The sequence below is a fragment of the Zeus faber genome, assembly GCF_960531495.2.
Source record: "Zeus faber genome assembly, chromosome: 12".
In the NCBI taxonomy this organism is placed as follows: domain Eukaryota; kingdom Metazoa; phylum Chordata; class Actinopteri; order Zeiformes; family Zeidae; genus Zeus; species Zeus faber.
Window position 1 is genome coordinate 9390028 of NC_137196.1, and position 16147 is coordinate 9406174.

At 42.7% G+C, this 16147-nt stretch overlaps 1 protein-coding gene across 1 annotated transcript in view; it reads right to left on the reverse strand.

Moving 5' to 3' along the window:
- Positions 1 to 15171, reverse strand: part of LOC307238325 (calsyntenin-2-like) — a gene marked incomplete at both ends in the record, with an annotated part of 139051 nt that extends 123880 nt beyond the window's left edge. Inside the window, 3 exons of the mRNA XM_080011257.1 lie at positions 10496 to 10618; positions 14760 to 14959; positions 15083 to 15171. Of these exons, the coding sequence (XP_079867383.1) occupies positions 10496 to 10618; positions 14760 to 14959; positions 15083 to 15171 (412 nt within the window). The remainder of the gene's footprint in view (positions 1 to 10495; positions 10619 to 14759; positions 14960 to 15082) is intronic.
- Between the last annotated feature and the right edge of the window lie 976 nt (positions 15172 to 16147).

The following is a 16147-nucleotide window of genomic DNA, read 5'->3' on the forward strand; positions in this document are numbered from 1 at the left end:
TAACAATTAAAGGAAACAATGAAACATGTAGTCATGGTTTTCAGAATCATCAAATAAAAGGAAACATAACATTTCACATGCGTCGGAGATTTAACAAAGAAAAAAAAGAAAAACACAGAGAACACAAAAAAAACACCTTAAAAAATGTAGGAACACTCAGCAACACACAGCCATTTCAAAATGACTGTGCACCTTGACGTGTAGGAAACTCCAATAAAGGTTTCCACACTTTTTCAAATTCCCTTGCCCTTCCTCTGGTTATATAAGCCAGTCTCTCCAATGCAATACAAGATGCCATCTCCATTATGTATCGAAGGCATATCCATATTTCTCCAAGATGAAGCTATTATTTTCCTGGCCTGCAGGAGAACAAAGCTAACTAAAGTTAATTGTTTTGAACTAACAATAAAGTTCTCTGGATATATACTGTACCAAGTCCACATATTTTGGCTTGGTGAGACACCTTCACTCCAACAATCTCAGAGATAGCCCAAACAACTGTTTTCAGTATTGTTTTAATCTTGGGCTGTCCCATACAGAGTGAAACTGAGTACCCTTTCCTTTGTATGTCAGGGGACCAAGGGTTCAGTTTGACTGTAAGTTCTCATTAACCTTCATTTTCGTATTAATTGATTTATTTTGGGCTTTTACTGTAAGCATGCCATTTCCCAATCAGTCTCTTATATGTCCTCTTGACCATCCACTCTCCAGGCCTCTCGCCTGTCAATGGTGGACTCCTTATCATATGACATCAAAGCTGTATAGAATAAAGACATCTGACTCTTCCCCTTAAGGTTTAGAAGTGTGACATATTCAAGATGTGATAGTGGTGGTTCAGATATTATATGTTTACATTTACATACATATATACAAAATGAAATGTTCCAGTTGAAAATATTTTAAAAATTATTTTTTTTTTAAGAATATTGAATGTCTGTTACAGCTGATCAAATGTGAAAAGATTACCATTCATATAAAGGTCCTCTATTTTATGCACACCCATGTCCCAGTCTCCCAGATTCTGAAACCACCATCTGCTCTTCTTGTCCTGAAGTATATATTACCCTATATGGCGAAGAAGCGAGAAATTTGTATCGTTAATATGCTGATGTGCTTTATACCAGATGTCAATAGTATTTTTGAGGAAAGGGTTCTCTGTTATTCTTTTCAGGTTTTTTGGATCTGCAGAGTATAGATACAGCTTTGATGGGATGTTTGGAACTGATTCCTGCTCAATATTCATCCAGGCTGGAAGAGCCTCCATTGAGAAATGAAAAATTGCAGAATGTATAACGGAGCAGACCAATAATACCATTTCAGGTTTGGGAGCCATGGCCCTCCCCTTTCATAAGGCAAGTATAGCAGTGTGAGTCTCAGTCTAGGTTTTTTGGTAATTCCAAATTAGTTAACTAAAAACACTATTAAGCTCAGAAAATTATTTTGGTAGTGGAAGAGGGAGTGACCGACAGAGGTATAGAAATGTTGGTAATGTATTTATTTTGATCATGTTTATACAGCCAATGGATATGGCCATTGTCATCCATCGATCCAATGTCTCCTTCACTTCCCCCAATCGTGGGTCATAGTTTGCTGGGACGATCGTTTCAATTTCGGGACTAATTTTGACACCTGTGGAGGTGAATCTTCCTTTGCATTAATAAATGTGTTTGTATGACTGGTTTAAAAAAAACAGCACTGATGATTTTGAGTTGTTAATGTTATAACCAGAAAACCGCCCAAAGAATTAAATTTGTTGCATTAAGTTTGGGATACTGACAGATAGATTTGTTAAGAAAAGAATCACGTCGTCAGCATATAGTGCTAATTTTATATTCCTGTTCGCTTGCTGGATGCCCGACAGGCTTGTCTGCGTTCTTACTGCCATAGCCATGGGTCCTATGGCCAATATCAACAACATCGGTGACAAAGGACATCACTGGCGAGTAGATCGCTCCAAGTTTAGAAACTATACTATTTGTTAAGACACTGGCTATTGAGTTTACTTTACAAAGTATTTTTGTATCAGATCCAATTAGACTTACTTGTCTAAATGAGGAACACTCTGTAAAAGGTTTGGTCTGGTTTCAAGATCAGTGTTATCATTGCCAGCCTTAAAAAGGGTCGGCGAGTTCCATTTCGATAGGATTCTTCATACATATTTAAGAGTTTTGCCCAAGTCATTTTCTTGATGTGTTTTGTAAAAGTCATAGGCCGTCAGGCCCTGGCACTTTACCACTATCAATATTTTGGATAGCCTGTGATAGCTCTTCTATTGTTAAACCACTATCTAACTCCTGTTTTACATCTTCTTTCAGTGTCTGAAATTGAAACTGATCAAGAAATGTGTCCTGTTTTTCTGAGGCTTGGGGGCATTCTGATAGAGTATATATAAATGTTCATAAAATTCTTTAAAACGGTTATTCATTTCCAATTCTACTGTTAGGCTTTCCGAAGAGGTTATTGTACTGTTAACTGTATTTTTTGAAATTCGCTATGCCAAAAGTTTCCCAGCTTTGTTTTCTTGGTCGTAATAGAATTGCTTCAGCCAAATTGCTGCTCTTTTGCAGAAGCTTTATCAGCAGATCCAGTCATTTATTATATTTGACTCCCAAAAGTAGCAGATCTCTTTGTTTTGATCGATTGTCCCTTTCATTAAGATCTCTAAACATTTAATTTGTTTTTCCAAAGTTTCCATCTCTATTTTTTGTTGCTTGGCCTTGGAGCTTGTATAACTGTTGATTTTTTCTCTAATGTAGGCTTTGAATGCCTCCCATCTGGTGCAGGCAATAGTTTCATCTGCATTTAACTCAAAGTAACTATCTATTTTAGATTCAGACACATTTAACAAAGTCTGGGTTCTGTAGCCATCTCACCTGAAATCACCAGTTACCCAGGAACTGTGAATATATTTCTCTGAATTCATGAATACCTAATGAGATAGCAGCATGGTTGCTTATTACTATGCTATCATACCAGAAACCTTTAAGCTTTGATAAGAGCTCGATTGAGACAAAAAAAAAATCAATGCAAGAACAGGGTTTACATGTACTTGAGTGACAAGAGTATTCTATTTTGCCAGGGTTGTGTTCTCTCCATACTTCAACCAAATTTATATCCACAATCCCCTGTTTTCTAATTTTCTAGTTTGTGCCTTGTAGGTGTCACAGCCTGTAGAGCAATCATGCTGGGTTTAAAGTGCAATTAAAGACTCCAATAAAATAAAAGCCTCCTACACAATAAGGAAGAGATCTTCAAAAGATTCTGGATTGTCCTCATTTGGGCTGTATACACTAGGTTTAATGGGAGCGCCAGGATATTACATCGAGTAATAATATACCTTCCCACTGGGTCTTGGGTTGTTTTCATAATTTGAAATTGTATCGCTCTATGAATAACAATACTGTAAGTACACCTCTAGCATAATTGTTGTATGATGCATATATATTACTTGACCAGGCCATCTCTTAGGAAACAATTTAATATCTGAGACTGCCAGATGGGTTTCTTGAAAAAAATATATTTTGTTTGTTTGTTTGTTTGTTTGATACAATTTATAACCTGTTTCAATTTGGTTAAATTCTTTAGTCCCCTAAGATTCCAGCTTATGACTTTTATATTAAAGATATTCTAAGTGTTCGTTTGTCCAATATGTATTTCATATATATATCATAGGCCCTATAGCCTAGGGCAGCAATCATCCACGGGGGTGCGAAGCCAAGAAGAGGAAATAAAAAATATGAAAAAAATGTAAAGAATCAAAGAAAATAAAGAAAATAAACCCCCCCCCCCACCACCCTATGAGGTTTTGGTTTTGCCAAGTTGTCGCGTGCCCGGTGGCTGGCAGCAGCCCCTCTGCTTAATGGGGCCAATACAACACAAAATATACAATCCACCGATCACCTGGACCTCCAGGAACTGAACCTCCCCCACAGTGAAACACACACACACAAACACACACACACACACACACACACACACACACACACACACACACACACACACACACACACACACACACACACACAGACAATGTTAAAATACTAAAACACAGACCAAAACAATAAAAAAACAGTGGAAAATTGATTGGTATGTGTCATCAAAATTAAAAGTGGATAACAAACAAGATTTAAAAAAAGTTGCTGTGTTTGCTTTACTTGAGGCACCCTCTACAGATCTCGCCTAGGGCTCCAAAAAGGATAGAGACGACCTTGTACCTTATTATATCTTAGAACATTTTAAATTCAACCAACATAGCATAAAAATTAAATCAAAGTGGTCATTGAATTTTTGCCAGTATTGCTTGTTATAAATGTTCATTCAGGTCCAGGCCCATCTCAACAGAATTCAAGTTTCAACAAAAAAAGAAATGTTATAAATCAATATAAATAAGCAAAATAATAATAATACAGTATATTTTCAAGAATAAAAGAGGGTAAAATGGTAGTTCTCGTGAAAGAAATATAAAGGAAGATAAAAAAAGAAATGTCTTCTGGGACTTCTGGGTTGGTGTAGGCCTATACCTATTAAGCAGTGAGTACCAGCAGATTCTCACGGGTAAGGAAGTAAACATTTCTCACCACTGCCTTGATCAGACCCCTCAGACGTGTCTATGATGGAAATCTTCCGCCTCTTTTGGTGATGAAACAGTTGTATTTTCCCATTGTGGAGGACCCTCATCCTACGTGGATTATGATGAAATCCGCGGAAAGTTCCTTTTTTCCACTAACACTCTTCTGATCGTGTAGAACTCACATCGCTGTCGCATGGTCTCAGCTGAGAGGTCCTGGGCGAAGAAAAGCTTGTTTTCCCTCATGTGTGATGACACGCTGCTTAATGGAGTGGAAAACAAACTCCTGATCTTGAAATTTCAGGAAACTAATGAGAGCCGCGGTTTCCCGGATTGGTTTCGGCGGTACTAGAGTTCGGTGAACTCTCCCTAGGATGAAGGATCTGTCGGTGTCCAGCTCCAGTCAGTGCCTTGCCTTGTATGAACTCCAGCGGTGGTTGGCTGCCTTCAGCGTTCTCCCGGAGACCGAACAACCGCAAGTTTTTCATTCAACTCCAATTTTCCAGGTCTTCAGTCTTTGCAGGATTCTGGGTAGACGGTTCCTTTCATGATGCTGGTTAGTTCAGTCTTGTTTTTTCTCCACAGACAGTATTCAGTTTTTAGCCTCTTCCACCCGTGTGGTATTGGAAGCAACATTTCGCTTCACCTATGACACATTTTTTTCCAAGGTAGTGACAGAGCTGGCCATCTTACCCAGGCGGTCATCAATACTGTCCAGTTTGGTTTCAAAATCTTCCAAACTAGGTTTTTAGGAGCTGTGTTTTCGGGTGAAGATAGTCAGCATGCTGGGCGTACAACACAGAGTATTTGTTCCATTGCATCTAGGACAGAGTTAGTCTGCAAGTGGAGTTCAATTTTACAACCTGCAATGCCACTCTTTATTAATTCTTTAATCATCAACAACAGCTGCAATAACTCTGTCCTGTGCATGACCTGGAGGATCCCTCCAACCGCCACCAGTCCCCCTCTTTGGAGAAAGATCTTACCACGTTTTGGTCTTTAAACAACTAATCGCTACTCCAAGAGGGGGAGAATCACCACGGGTGAGACAAATAAAAATCTAACCAAACAACATGATACATGGTAAAACATAAACAAAGAAACATCAGACGACAACATGTATCGACAAAACGGAGTTCATTAAGCCCAGGAAAACTGGAACAGCAATTGGGCATGTGGCCTCTTCCTGTCATAATTATGGCAGTAAAAGAGGGAGAAAAGGAGACGAATGTAACCAGGAGGGTGCTGGGGGTCTGCTCAAAGCGGGTGCTGATGGTGTGTCTGCCTGTGATGAGACCGCCTGTATGTGTGTGTGTGTGTGTGTGTGTGTGTGTGTGTGTGTGTGTGTGTGTGTGTGTGGGTGTGTGTGTGTGTGTGTGTGTGTGTGTGTGTGTGTATGTGTGTGTGTGTGTGTGTGTGTGGATATGTGATGTATTCACCGGTGAGTGTATGGGACTTGTCCCAATTGGTTGTGGTGTATAAGGTCGGTATTATATCGTAGTGCCTCCAGGCATCGAAAAAGGCCCCGAAGCCCTGTGGCCCACGGCTGTACAGACACCCCACAGCCCAGGAAAGCCCCGAGCACCCCGCCCTGCAGCCACAGAAGACCCCCCCCAACCCCAAGAGAAGCCAGAAGCCCGCGGAGCAACACCCATGCCCAGCCCTGAGGAGCATTACTCATAACCCCATAACCCCCACGGTCCGTCCGTCCGTCTGTCAGGCCATCCGTCCGTCTCTCCCACTTCAATGATACATTCTCATCTATCACCCTTTCATGGACACACTCACAGACACACACTCAGTAACCGATTTTCGCGATATCTACCTTTGCTTCTCTCGTTCAATCTTCTTGCACTCCAACCGCCATTTTCCCTTTTGCTCTCTCTCTCTCTCTCTCTCTCTCTCTCTCTCTCTCTCCTTTCTCTTCCACCTCTCTCAATCTCTCCAGGACCACACAACCTGCACTTCAAATCACTCACCCCAAATTTGATGCAACAGATTGAATTAGCCCCTTTGAATTCGCTGCCCAAGACTGTTTTTTTTTCCATCACACTGAGAGAGAGTTGAGGGCGACATTGACAGCGCCCATTGTGACCGCCTGACCCCGCACAAACTAGTCATGACTCGCACAACTACGACTGCATTTTTAAATTCTGTTATATTGATGTTTTACCCCATTTCTTTCTTTGTCTTTTTGACTTGATATTTGACTATTTCATTGTTTCTTTGTTCATGGGAGTGGCTTTTTTTTTTTTTTACAAATGAGCAAACAGAAATGTTAGTATAGTCTTCCCTTACTTTTCGACATTCTACTCCTCCACCCCTTTCTTTGTCCCTGCTCCCCCCCACCCCACACCCTAGACGACGACATGCATCACACTGTGTTACTCCCGTTACCTACGGCCTTGTGATAAAGAACAAAGTTAGAGGGGTCGCACCTGCCCGCCCGCCCGCCATCGCCCACCTCGCCCAGGCTCTGGCGGTGCCGCCATTTCTCGCGCTAATTTGATTGAGTACGCTCCAAAAAAAAAAAAAAGCCCCCACACTCCTCTTAACCATCCATTTCTAGGTGTAATGTTCAGGTTCAGAGCCGCGGTGGTAATTTACACCGTGGTGTGGGTCAGAGATAGAGAGAGAGAGAGAGACAGAGAGAGAGAGAGAGGGAGAGAGGCAAAATGGAGATAAAATCGTTATTGGAACGAGCGGGGAGGTGTGTAGGAATGGATCAGCACGGGGAACAGGCGATGGAACGTTAAAGAGAGGTGAGGATGAAGTGTGTGTGTGGGGGGGCGATTGATGGAGAGGAAAAAACCTTGGAAAACGCTCTCACACCGAGTCTCTCGCACCGCATTAATGTGAAGCCTTTTACTCGCCCAAATCGCCGAAGCCAGGATTGATGAGAGTGTGACTCACTGTAGGATGCAAGGATACAATGAAGGATGGATAGCAGGGGCCTGGGGGGGAGGGGGGACATTGCAAAGAATGGGACACAGATGGAAAGGGACGGAGAGTTGGAATCGGGCCTCGGCGACGATAAAAGGGGTAAAACAAAAAAAGATTAAGCGTGACGGTGTAAGAGAGTGGAGGAATCGAGACAGTGGGCAATTAAAGGAGAAGACCAGGGCATTTTTTTGTGGTCACCCTGGTAGCTTTTGTGCTACGCTTTACACACAACCCCTCCCCCCGAAAAAAAACCACCACAGCACGGGACACTGCTTGACTTTGGCTTTTTCTTTCTCAGTCGTATTTTACCAGAGTTGACCTTTTCCAAGTCAACGATCCGGGCGTTAATCAGGCAGAGCGACAATTAAAACATCGTCCTCCTTTGTCTCTCTCGGCTCCGCGCTCCACTGTTAGGAATTGATTGCCCCCCGTAGAGTGGATCGGGGGTAGCCGGGTTCAAGAATTTTAACCGCGGATTTTTCGGCGTTGAATGATGCAGCTGTTTGTTTCCTTCCCGTTCTAAGGACTCCATCGTCTTGCGGAAAAATCGGATGGAGCCAGCCGAGATAAATTAAGATGACTGAATCTATCATTTCTGTCCTTCTAGTTCTTTTGAGCTTTTTCTTTTAAAAACAATCACCCACAAATGTATTTCTGACAAGAGGGACTGGCTGCTTAAAGAGGCTGGCCTAATAAGGGCGAGGAAGCATGTGGCACCGTCAAGTCATTTTCATTTGCAATGATTTCGCTACTTGCGATGCGTTTGCATCAGGCTTTTTGTATTATTTTGTGTCTTCCTTTCTTTCCTGCCTTTAGATCTTCGCACTCATTTCTCTTGTGATTTATGGAACATTTGAACCGGGCTCCTTTTCATGTGGATGCTAGCCGACACGTTAGAAGACCTTGTTGAAGCCAGGTTGTTCGTTTACTTCAAGACCCAAGAGACGTCAAGGTCAGCGCTCTTTTTCTGAAAGCCACACTCTCTTTTTTTTCCTCATCTGTAACATTTGAATGAGATTCAGGCTTTATTGGCCAATTACTCTCACACATACAGTGGAAGGATATTGTGAAGATAAGAAATTACTGTATACTTCTCAAAATTACACACACGGAGTGCTGGCTGGAGAAATTCCGCCTATGCATTCCTCCCATCATTGTTGTCTCGTCTCCAGTGTTGAGACAGGAGCAGTGGGACTACGTTGGCGCCTGGGGACCAATTCCAGGTGGTGAATCCATGTCGTGGTCAGGGACAGGACAGGAAAGTGTTCTTGATTGGGGTCCTTTTTTGTGTTGGAGTAGACCCATGTGAGCACAGGGAGAACATGCAAACTCCACACAGAAAGGTCCTTAACCAGGAGATAATCCACCTGAGCACGGTGCCAACAGCGCCCCAGGTGGGAATCGAACTGAGGATCTTCTTGCTGGGAGGCAGCAGTGCAAGCACCGTGCCACTAACTTCACTTGGTTTGGACTCGTACTTACAGAATAACAGTAATGAATGTAAAGAAGAAGCAAGGCAAAATTTGAGATGACATTTACATAAAACTATGTACATAAAACTTAAAATAAAAATTTAAAAACACCTCAAATTTAAAATATTTTCAGGCATGCAACAGGCAAGGTAGAATGTGCAACCGTAGTGGCACAAAAATAAATTGAAATATTGAATAAACATGAATGAATGAATGTACAGGTATGGACAGGGGCACAGTCATATGTCATACAGTCATACAGTGATACGAAACCATCGGAACATAAAAATGCAGCTGCTGCACTAAAACAAAAACCAACGAACAAAGAAATAACAACAAAAACACCATAGCAGTAAAAAAACAACAACAAACAAACAAAAAAACAACAGCTGAGTTTCGTTTTTTTTTTTTTATGCCTGTCAGCAATTGGGGATTAATGGGAGCCCATTTTCCCGTAATGAGCTGTTAAGCGTTCGCTGCCGAAAAAAAAGGGGCCTCGTTGTTTGCCTTTTAGGGAGAATGCTTTGTCTAATTACACCTCTCTCTCCCTCCTGTCGCTGTCGAATTTCTCCTCAGGTCAAACAACGGAACCGGAAAAAAAAGTAGCGAGCGGGAAGGAGAGATTTTAATGATATCCTACAGTCATTATACACGTGTAGCTGTACTTTAACTTAAATCAATTTTTTTCCACCCAATGTACCTGGGCTAATGGGAACCGTGACGACGCCGCCTCCCCTGCTGTTTGTCACCCCCCCCCCCGCTCAAGAGCCATCTTGCCTGAAACATCTGTCGCCATGATTTAAAAACATTTTATTTTTCTAAGTTAAAGCCAAAAACAACTCCTTGAGTTGTTATTCACGGTGTATTTTCAAGCCCCCTCGGCGCTGGATGTAGTGTATTCCTGTCGCAGCTGGAGTGAGACCGGCAATAACTGGAGCCACGATGGGGTTGGACGGCGGGGGGGGATCATGTGGTCGACTACACAGCGAGCGGTGATGAGAATCTATAGATCGAATACCCGGGAATATTAATCGACGTGGCGGGGGGGTAGATCAGTCTCCGGATCAATCGTTTCACAACAGTTGTGTGTTTTCAAATTTTTATCTATGGCTGGAAAATGTAGTCGCGAAAAGCACGCAATGTTAGTAATTATTGGTGGCGGAATGGGAGATTGTGAATAAAGGGACAAAGTTGTATCCAGAATATCACCGGCACATCGCAGCACCGTCACCCTCTCTCTCTCTCTCTCCCTCGCTCTCTCTATCCCACACTGCAGGGCAGTATGTATTTATAGACATGATGGGTATCAATGTTGAATTGGAGGGTGTTGAGTACAAACTGTACATTTTAGCTTCTTTTTTTGCATGTTACACCCCTCTGAAGAGTCATCTGAAGCAAAGAGGAGATCAGAATGACGATCGATGGTTTTCGGAATTATTGGTAAACTCAACATTTTTCATTAAAAGAGAGAGTAATCAGTGTGAGTGTGTGTGTATATCCAGTATTTTCCTACCTGCGTAAGGGACTGGAGCGTCCTTGTCCAGCGCGACCAGCGGCGGGTCCAGCAGCACGGTGTCCATGTTCTCTGTGATCACGCCGTGATACGACGTCTCTATCCATGGCTTGTGCCTGTTCACTGAGCACCCAAAAAGGAAAGAAAGAAAGAAAGAAAGAAAGAAAGAAAGAAGGAAAGAAAGAAAGAAAGAAAGAAAGAAACAAACAAAGAGTGTCAGTGTTGGATTATCACCCTTTTTCCAGTATCCAGTAACATATCACCTGGGTGGGACCTCACACCAATCCATTCCCACCAAGCAATCACACACAAGGATTTCATATTTAATAATTTTTCAAAATGTATCCCCTACATTACCATGGCCCTCCAAATGCCATCTTCGTGGGCTGCAGACCCCAGTTTGATAGCTACCGTTCCATGGTGCACAATCGTACCAGACTGGCCTTGTTTCACCTCACCTAAATATAAGACTATATATCAGGTGAAGCCTTGCATTTTACTGTTAAGGAGTTTATATTAGAAAAAGAAAGCATTGAAATAAGGCAGTGGAGCGAAATGGTAGGCAGTGAGTGAGCCGTGATGCGTTGCGTAACCTTACTCATAAACGTATCGCTATTGAAAGCGGGGGCTCTGTATCTCCCGTCAAAGTACTGATGAATGATGAAAATAACGCCATTCTTGTTTTATTAAGCACACTATTTACACCGCCGACTCAGTAAGCCGGCAGGAGATAACAGCTAGATGGATCAAACAGAACCGAATATCGCCACAATAGAACAGAATGAGGCGGAAATAGCGCCGAAACTGTAGAGAGAAGAGAACTCATCTGAAACCTGGCAGTGTCTCTTCGCTGTGGGTCTGAGTGGTGCGGTTTGAAAGTCCCAGTGTATAGAACTCGGAGGACAACGAGGGACAATGGTATCAGAACATGGACAGGCCGTTAAAAGGCTGAGGGATTCATTTGCCCGCCTTGCTATTCAGGTGTTTTCTGTATCATGTGAAAAGACACGGAATCTCGGAATCCCAAAATAGAAGGCTTGTCGAAGCCGACACGGACCTGGCAGACACACGTACATACAGACTGGACGTCAAGTCTGAGAAACATTTCCAAGCCATATTCAAAACGAAGGTTATAGAAATTCTTGCCACGAATAGGACCTCACTCCAAGAACTCTCCTTCATCAAGGCCAAATAAGCCCATAATGTATCTCCTTCAATGTTGAAGATATTGCAATACTGTTCATTTTAAAATGCAAGAGAGACTCTACAGACTCTCTCAACCTACAGTATCTAGACAAACCTTCACCAACCATAATGTTTGTCTCTAAATGAAAAATATTTAGATTTTTCTAATTTGAATACAATTAGGAGGGACATTTGAAATAAAATAATCCAAATCAGAAAAAAAACATATGTACAAAAAGCCAACTATGGCCTACACTTAGGATAAATCTTATCACAGAAGTCCATTCCCCCTCATCAAACCTCTCCCCAATGTCTCTCCCCCAAAAACAACCCTGCTTAACAGTCAAAAAGGGGAATACAAATAATAATAATAAAAAAAAGTGAAATACAAATAGACAAAAAATACCAAACGTACAAAATACAAATAGTGAGATACATAGAAAATATACAGAGTATACAGAATGCAATACTATGCACAGGATAAATTATGGTTATGGGCATATAAGGTATAAATGGTAAATATGAGTTATTAATATGTACTTACTTACAGTATGTACTGTGTAATACCAGTATTATTGCACTTTTTACTTTTGAGTAATTGATTAAAACACTATAATATCCTTGTATCTGTTACCCAATCATTGCTCATGTGTCCCCTGTTGTGGACTGTGAAAGTTTTTATCCTTCTTTGTTGATACAGTCAATAACATTGGGTGAAATATCACACCCTGTATTTCCCTGTACTCTCTTGTCCAAATTTTCTTAAATATTGATACAAGAGCTGTTAGATTCTAGATCCCACATGCAAGTGTCTTCCAAATTTCTGGATAAAATTCCCACTAAATTTCTCAAAGACATCCTTGCAGTAATTAATCCCATGTTACTAACCATTGTAAATAGGTCCCTCATTTCTGGTTGTGTCCATGATTATTTTAAGAAAGCTACTGTACCAAAATCTAACCTGGATCCAGCGCTCAGCAAATGACTTATCTCCAAATTACTTTTAAAAAGTCGTCGCTTAGCAACTTCTACAGCTTGTTGAAGGTAATTATATTTTTGAATTTTAATTCACAGACTGGGAAATGGGTTGGTTTAGCTGGGAAGGCTTTAGAGTGGTTCTCGTCCTACCTAATAGGGAGAGAGGTTACAGTCTCCATTGGTGAGAATGTATTGGGTCCCACAGGGATCGATTCTGGGACCTATATTGTTCTTGTGGTTTTAATTGTTTAATTTATTCTCCGGTCACTGCTATGCTGATGATACAAAACTTTATTCATCCATCAAGCAAAATGATCATAGTTACCAAAGTAGCTATTCTGCATGACTTCTTGACCACTATAAAAAACGGATGTCTTATAACTTCCTCCAGTTAAATTCAGACTAAACAGCAGTGGTAGAAAGAAACTGAAAATCTGTACTCAAGTAGAAGTACTGCTACATTACTGATATATTACTCAACTACAAGTAAAGCTACTGGTGTTAAAAAAAAGTACAAAGTATTCTTCTCAAAAACTGCTCAGAGTATTAGTTACTTTTTAACCATTGATGTTTATTGTATGATCATCAAAGCACATTTCTATGAGAAATGATGGGTATGAAGGTATGGTATGGATTGAATTAAGACTTCTCCCACTGCACTGCTAAAAAAACAGCCAGACAAGGGCCTAATCAAAGTATCAAAACTCGTGGACATGCTAGCATATCTTGCACACTTAACTTTCTGAACCTTTTGTTCAGTTTCAGCAGGAGCTGATTTTCCAAGTTAACAGTCTATTCAGCTTTGTTTGGATATGACGAGTAGACCAGGCTGAATTAGAAAAGCCATATGTGGTACTAAATGAAACGCCGTTTGGGAGCCGAAAGAGCCGGCCCTTATTGTTGAGCTGAGCCAAATGATCTGGCTCACTAAAAAGAGCCAGAATTCCCATCACTAGTGCCTGCTGCAGAATTTTTTTTTGTCTGTATTTTATGGTTTTCATCGCATTTGTGATTACAAATTGTTGGCTTCAAAATTATTGGCTACAAAAATGCAGATGAACGATTTGGATATAATTCAAATTGTAGGCCTACTCAGTAGTGAATTATAATTTTAAAAGTAGCAAAGTGGAATACATAGTATCATGCTAACTTAAGTAAGATAACAATTACAGACTTGAAAGAATACTCATAAAAGTACCCAAAAAATGACATAATTACATTAACGGGAGTAGTTGTAATTCCTTACTTCCACCCCTGCAAAACAGAAGTCCTGATCATAAGCCCTGATCATATTGCAAATAATATTCTTCACTGTCTTGGTCCACTTGCCCCCAATATCAAAGCCACGACTCAGAACCTGGGTGTTATTTTCAATTGTCAACTAAACTTTGATAAACAGGTAACGTTGGAAAGATATGGAGCACATCATTCATGCATAAGTGGCATCCCACCTTGATTACTGTAATGCGCTGTTCTCGTGCCTCAGTAAACAAACAATGGCACGGCTGCAACTCGCTCAAAAATGCAGCCATGAAGCTCCTTACTAAGACCTGATGCAGGGCCCACGTAACTCCCATCTTGGCTTCCCTGCAATGGCTGCTGGTGCCCTATAGGATTGAATTTAAGATCCTGGTCATCACATACAAGGCACTGCTCGGATTAGCACCAAATTACATTATTGAATTGCTGAACCCTTACAGCCCAGTGATACCATCACCTAATCAGGAACTTTAACTGTTCCCTTCCTAGGACGAGCAAGCACAGGTGACCATGGTTTCGCAGTCCAGACCACCACACACAACCATCTCCCATTAGTCATCAGATCAGCTCTTAAAATAAAAAAATAAAAAATACTATTTTTTATAACTATTTTTTACAAGTTAGCTTTTCTAAGTGTATCTATGTACTGTATATGTATGTTTTATGTGTGTGCACAATTAATATTTGTGTGCATTCATATTTGTTTTGCATTTATATATTGTGGCAGACTGCTGCTGCTGCCGTAGGACCAGCCACTAGCCCGGTGAGTGACAACCCGGATGCCGCCCCCAGTTGTTCTCCAGTGGATGACAGGCGAGGACAATACCGAGGCCTTCCTCACCACGTTTGAACTGTCGCGGCAATTCAAAGAAGGAGATGGCCCTGCGACTGCTCCCCTTCCTCACGGGGGAGGCACAGCAGGCGGCCCCAGCCGGCCTCAGCCCGGGGGAGAGGGCAACCGGGCCCAGAGATGACTCCTCAGACGCTCGGGCAGGGGTGCTGGTGATGCGGTCGGCTTGTCCACCGCTGCAGGGACTGCTCCTAGAAGGTTCGACAGGTTGTCTGGGTCGACCGCCCACCCGGCCCACTCCCCAATGAAAATTCATCACCAGGGGTGCAGGCAGCAGTTAGTTCCCAACTATTGCACCCCCTGTTATGAGGTACCGATTGGCCTGGGTTTGGAGAGCTTGATGCAGGAAGCAGGGAGGGTGCATTCGCGGCCGGTAGGGAAATGGGAGTGCTGCGTGGCACATGGGGACTGTAGAGATACGGTGGAGGTGGCCGAGGGGACGGGGACGGAGGAGCCTCCCCAAGCTCCCAAAGCCCCAGTGTACTTTCCTGTTGGGGACTTTCCCCCTTAAACAGTCTCGGGACGACACTCTGTGCTCTGCGTTGGGTTGTGAAAATTGATGGGGTGGAAATATGCCCGGACGCTGTGCTCATGCACCTGTACTTTTCGATGATTGGGGACAGGTTACACCAAGTGAGCCGCGACACCCAGTCAGGAGAGGAGATCACCCAATTGTTGGTACCGAAAAGCCACCGGGAAATGCTTTTCAGGTGGCTCACAGCAACCCAATGGCTGGTCATCTCGGACACGAAGAAACGCTGATGGTGCGCTTTTATTGGTTGGGCATCTGGGCTGACGTCCGCAAGTGGTGCGCCGCCTGTCCTGAGTGTAGGCTGGATAACCCGCCGGCTACATCAAAGGCACCACTGAGGACCCTCCCCTTGGTGGGGGTCCCATTTGAAAGGCTGGGCGTGGACCTTATCGGGTCATCAGACCGCAGTGCATGTGGCACTGCGGTAGCTTTGTGTTGGTCCTGGTGGCCTACGGAACCCGATACCCCGAAGCAGTGCCGTTGGGCACTATTTCTGCAAAAAGTGTTGTGCAAGTGCTGTTTCAGGTCATCTTGGTTGGAATTCCAAGAAAGCAAAACTCCACATGCTGGGCCACCTACAGTATCACACAAGAATTTGCTCCAGGCCCAGGAACAGCAGATGTTTGACAGAGGGGTATGACTGAGACAGTTTTCATTGTGAGACAGGGTCTCCCGAGAGACATCCGTCTCTCTGGCCACCTCAGTGATCGGGAGAGACAAGTTTGGGCCGGAGGTTCCAAAAGCTATCTGAGACCCCTGCCCTTTCAAATGACCATCTGTTGCTGGGCCAGGCTGCGGACGTGGCCACCTTACAGCACCGGTTTGCTGATGTATTCTCTCCCTGAAA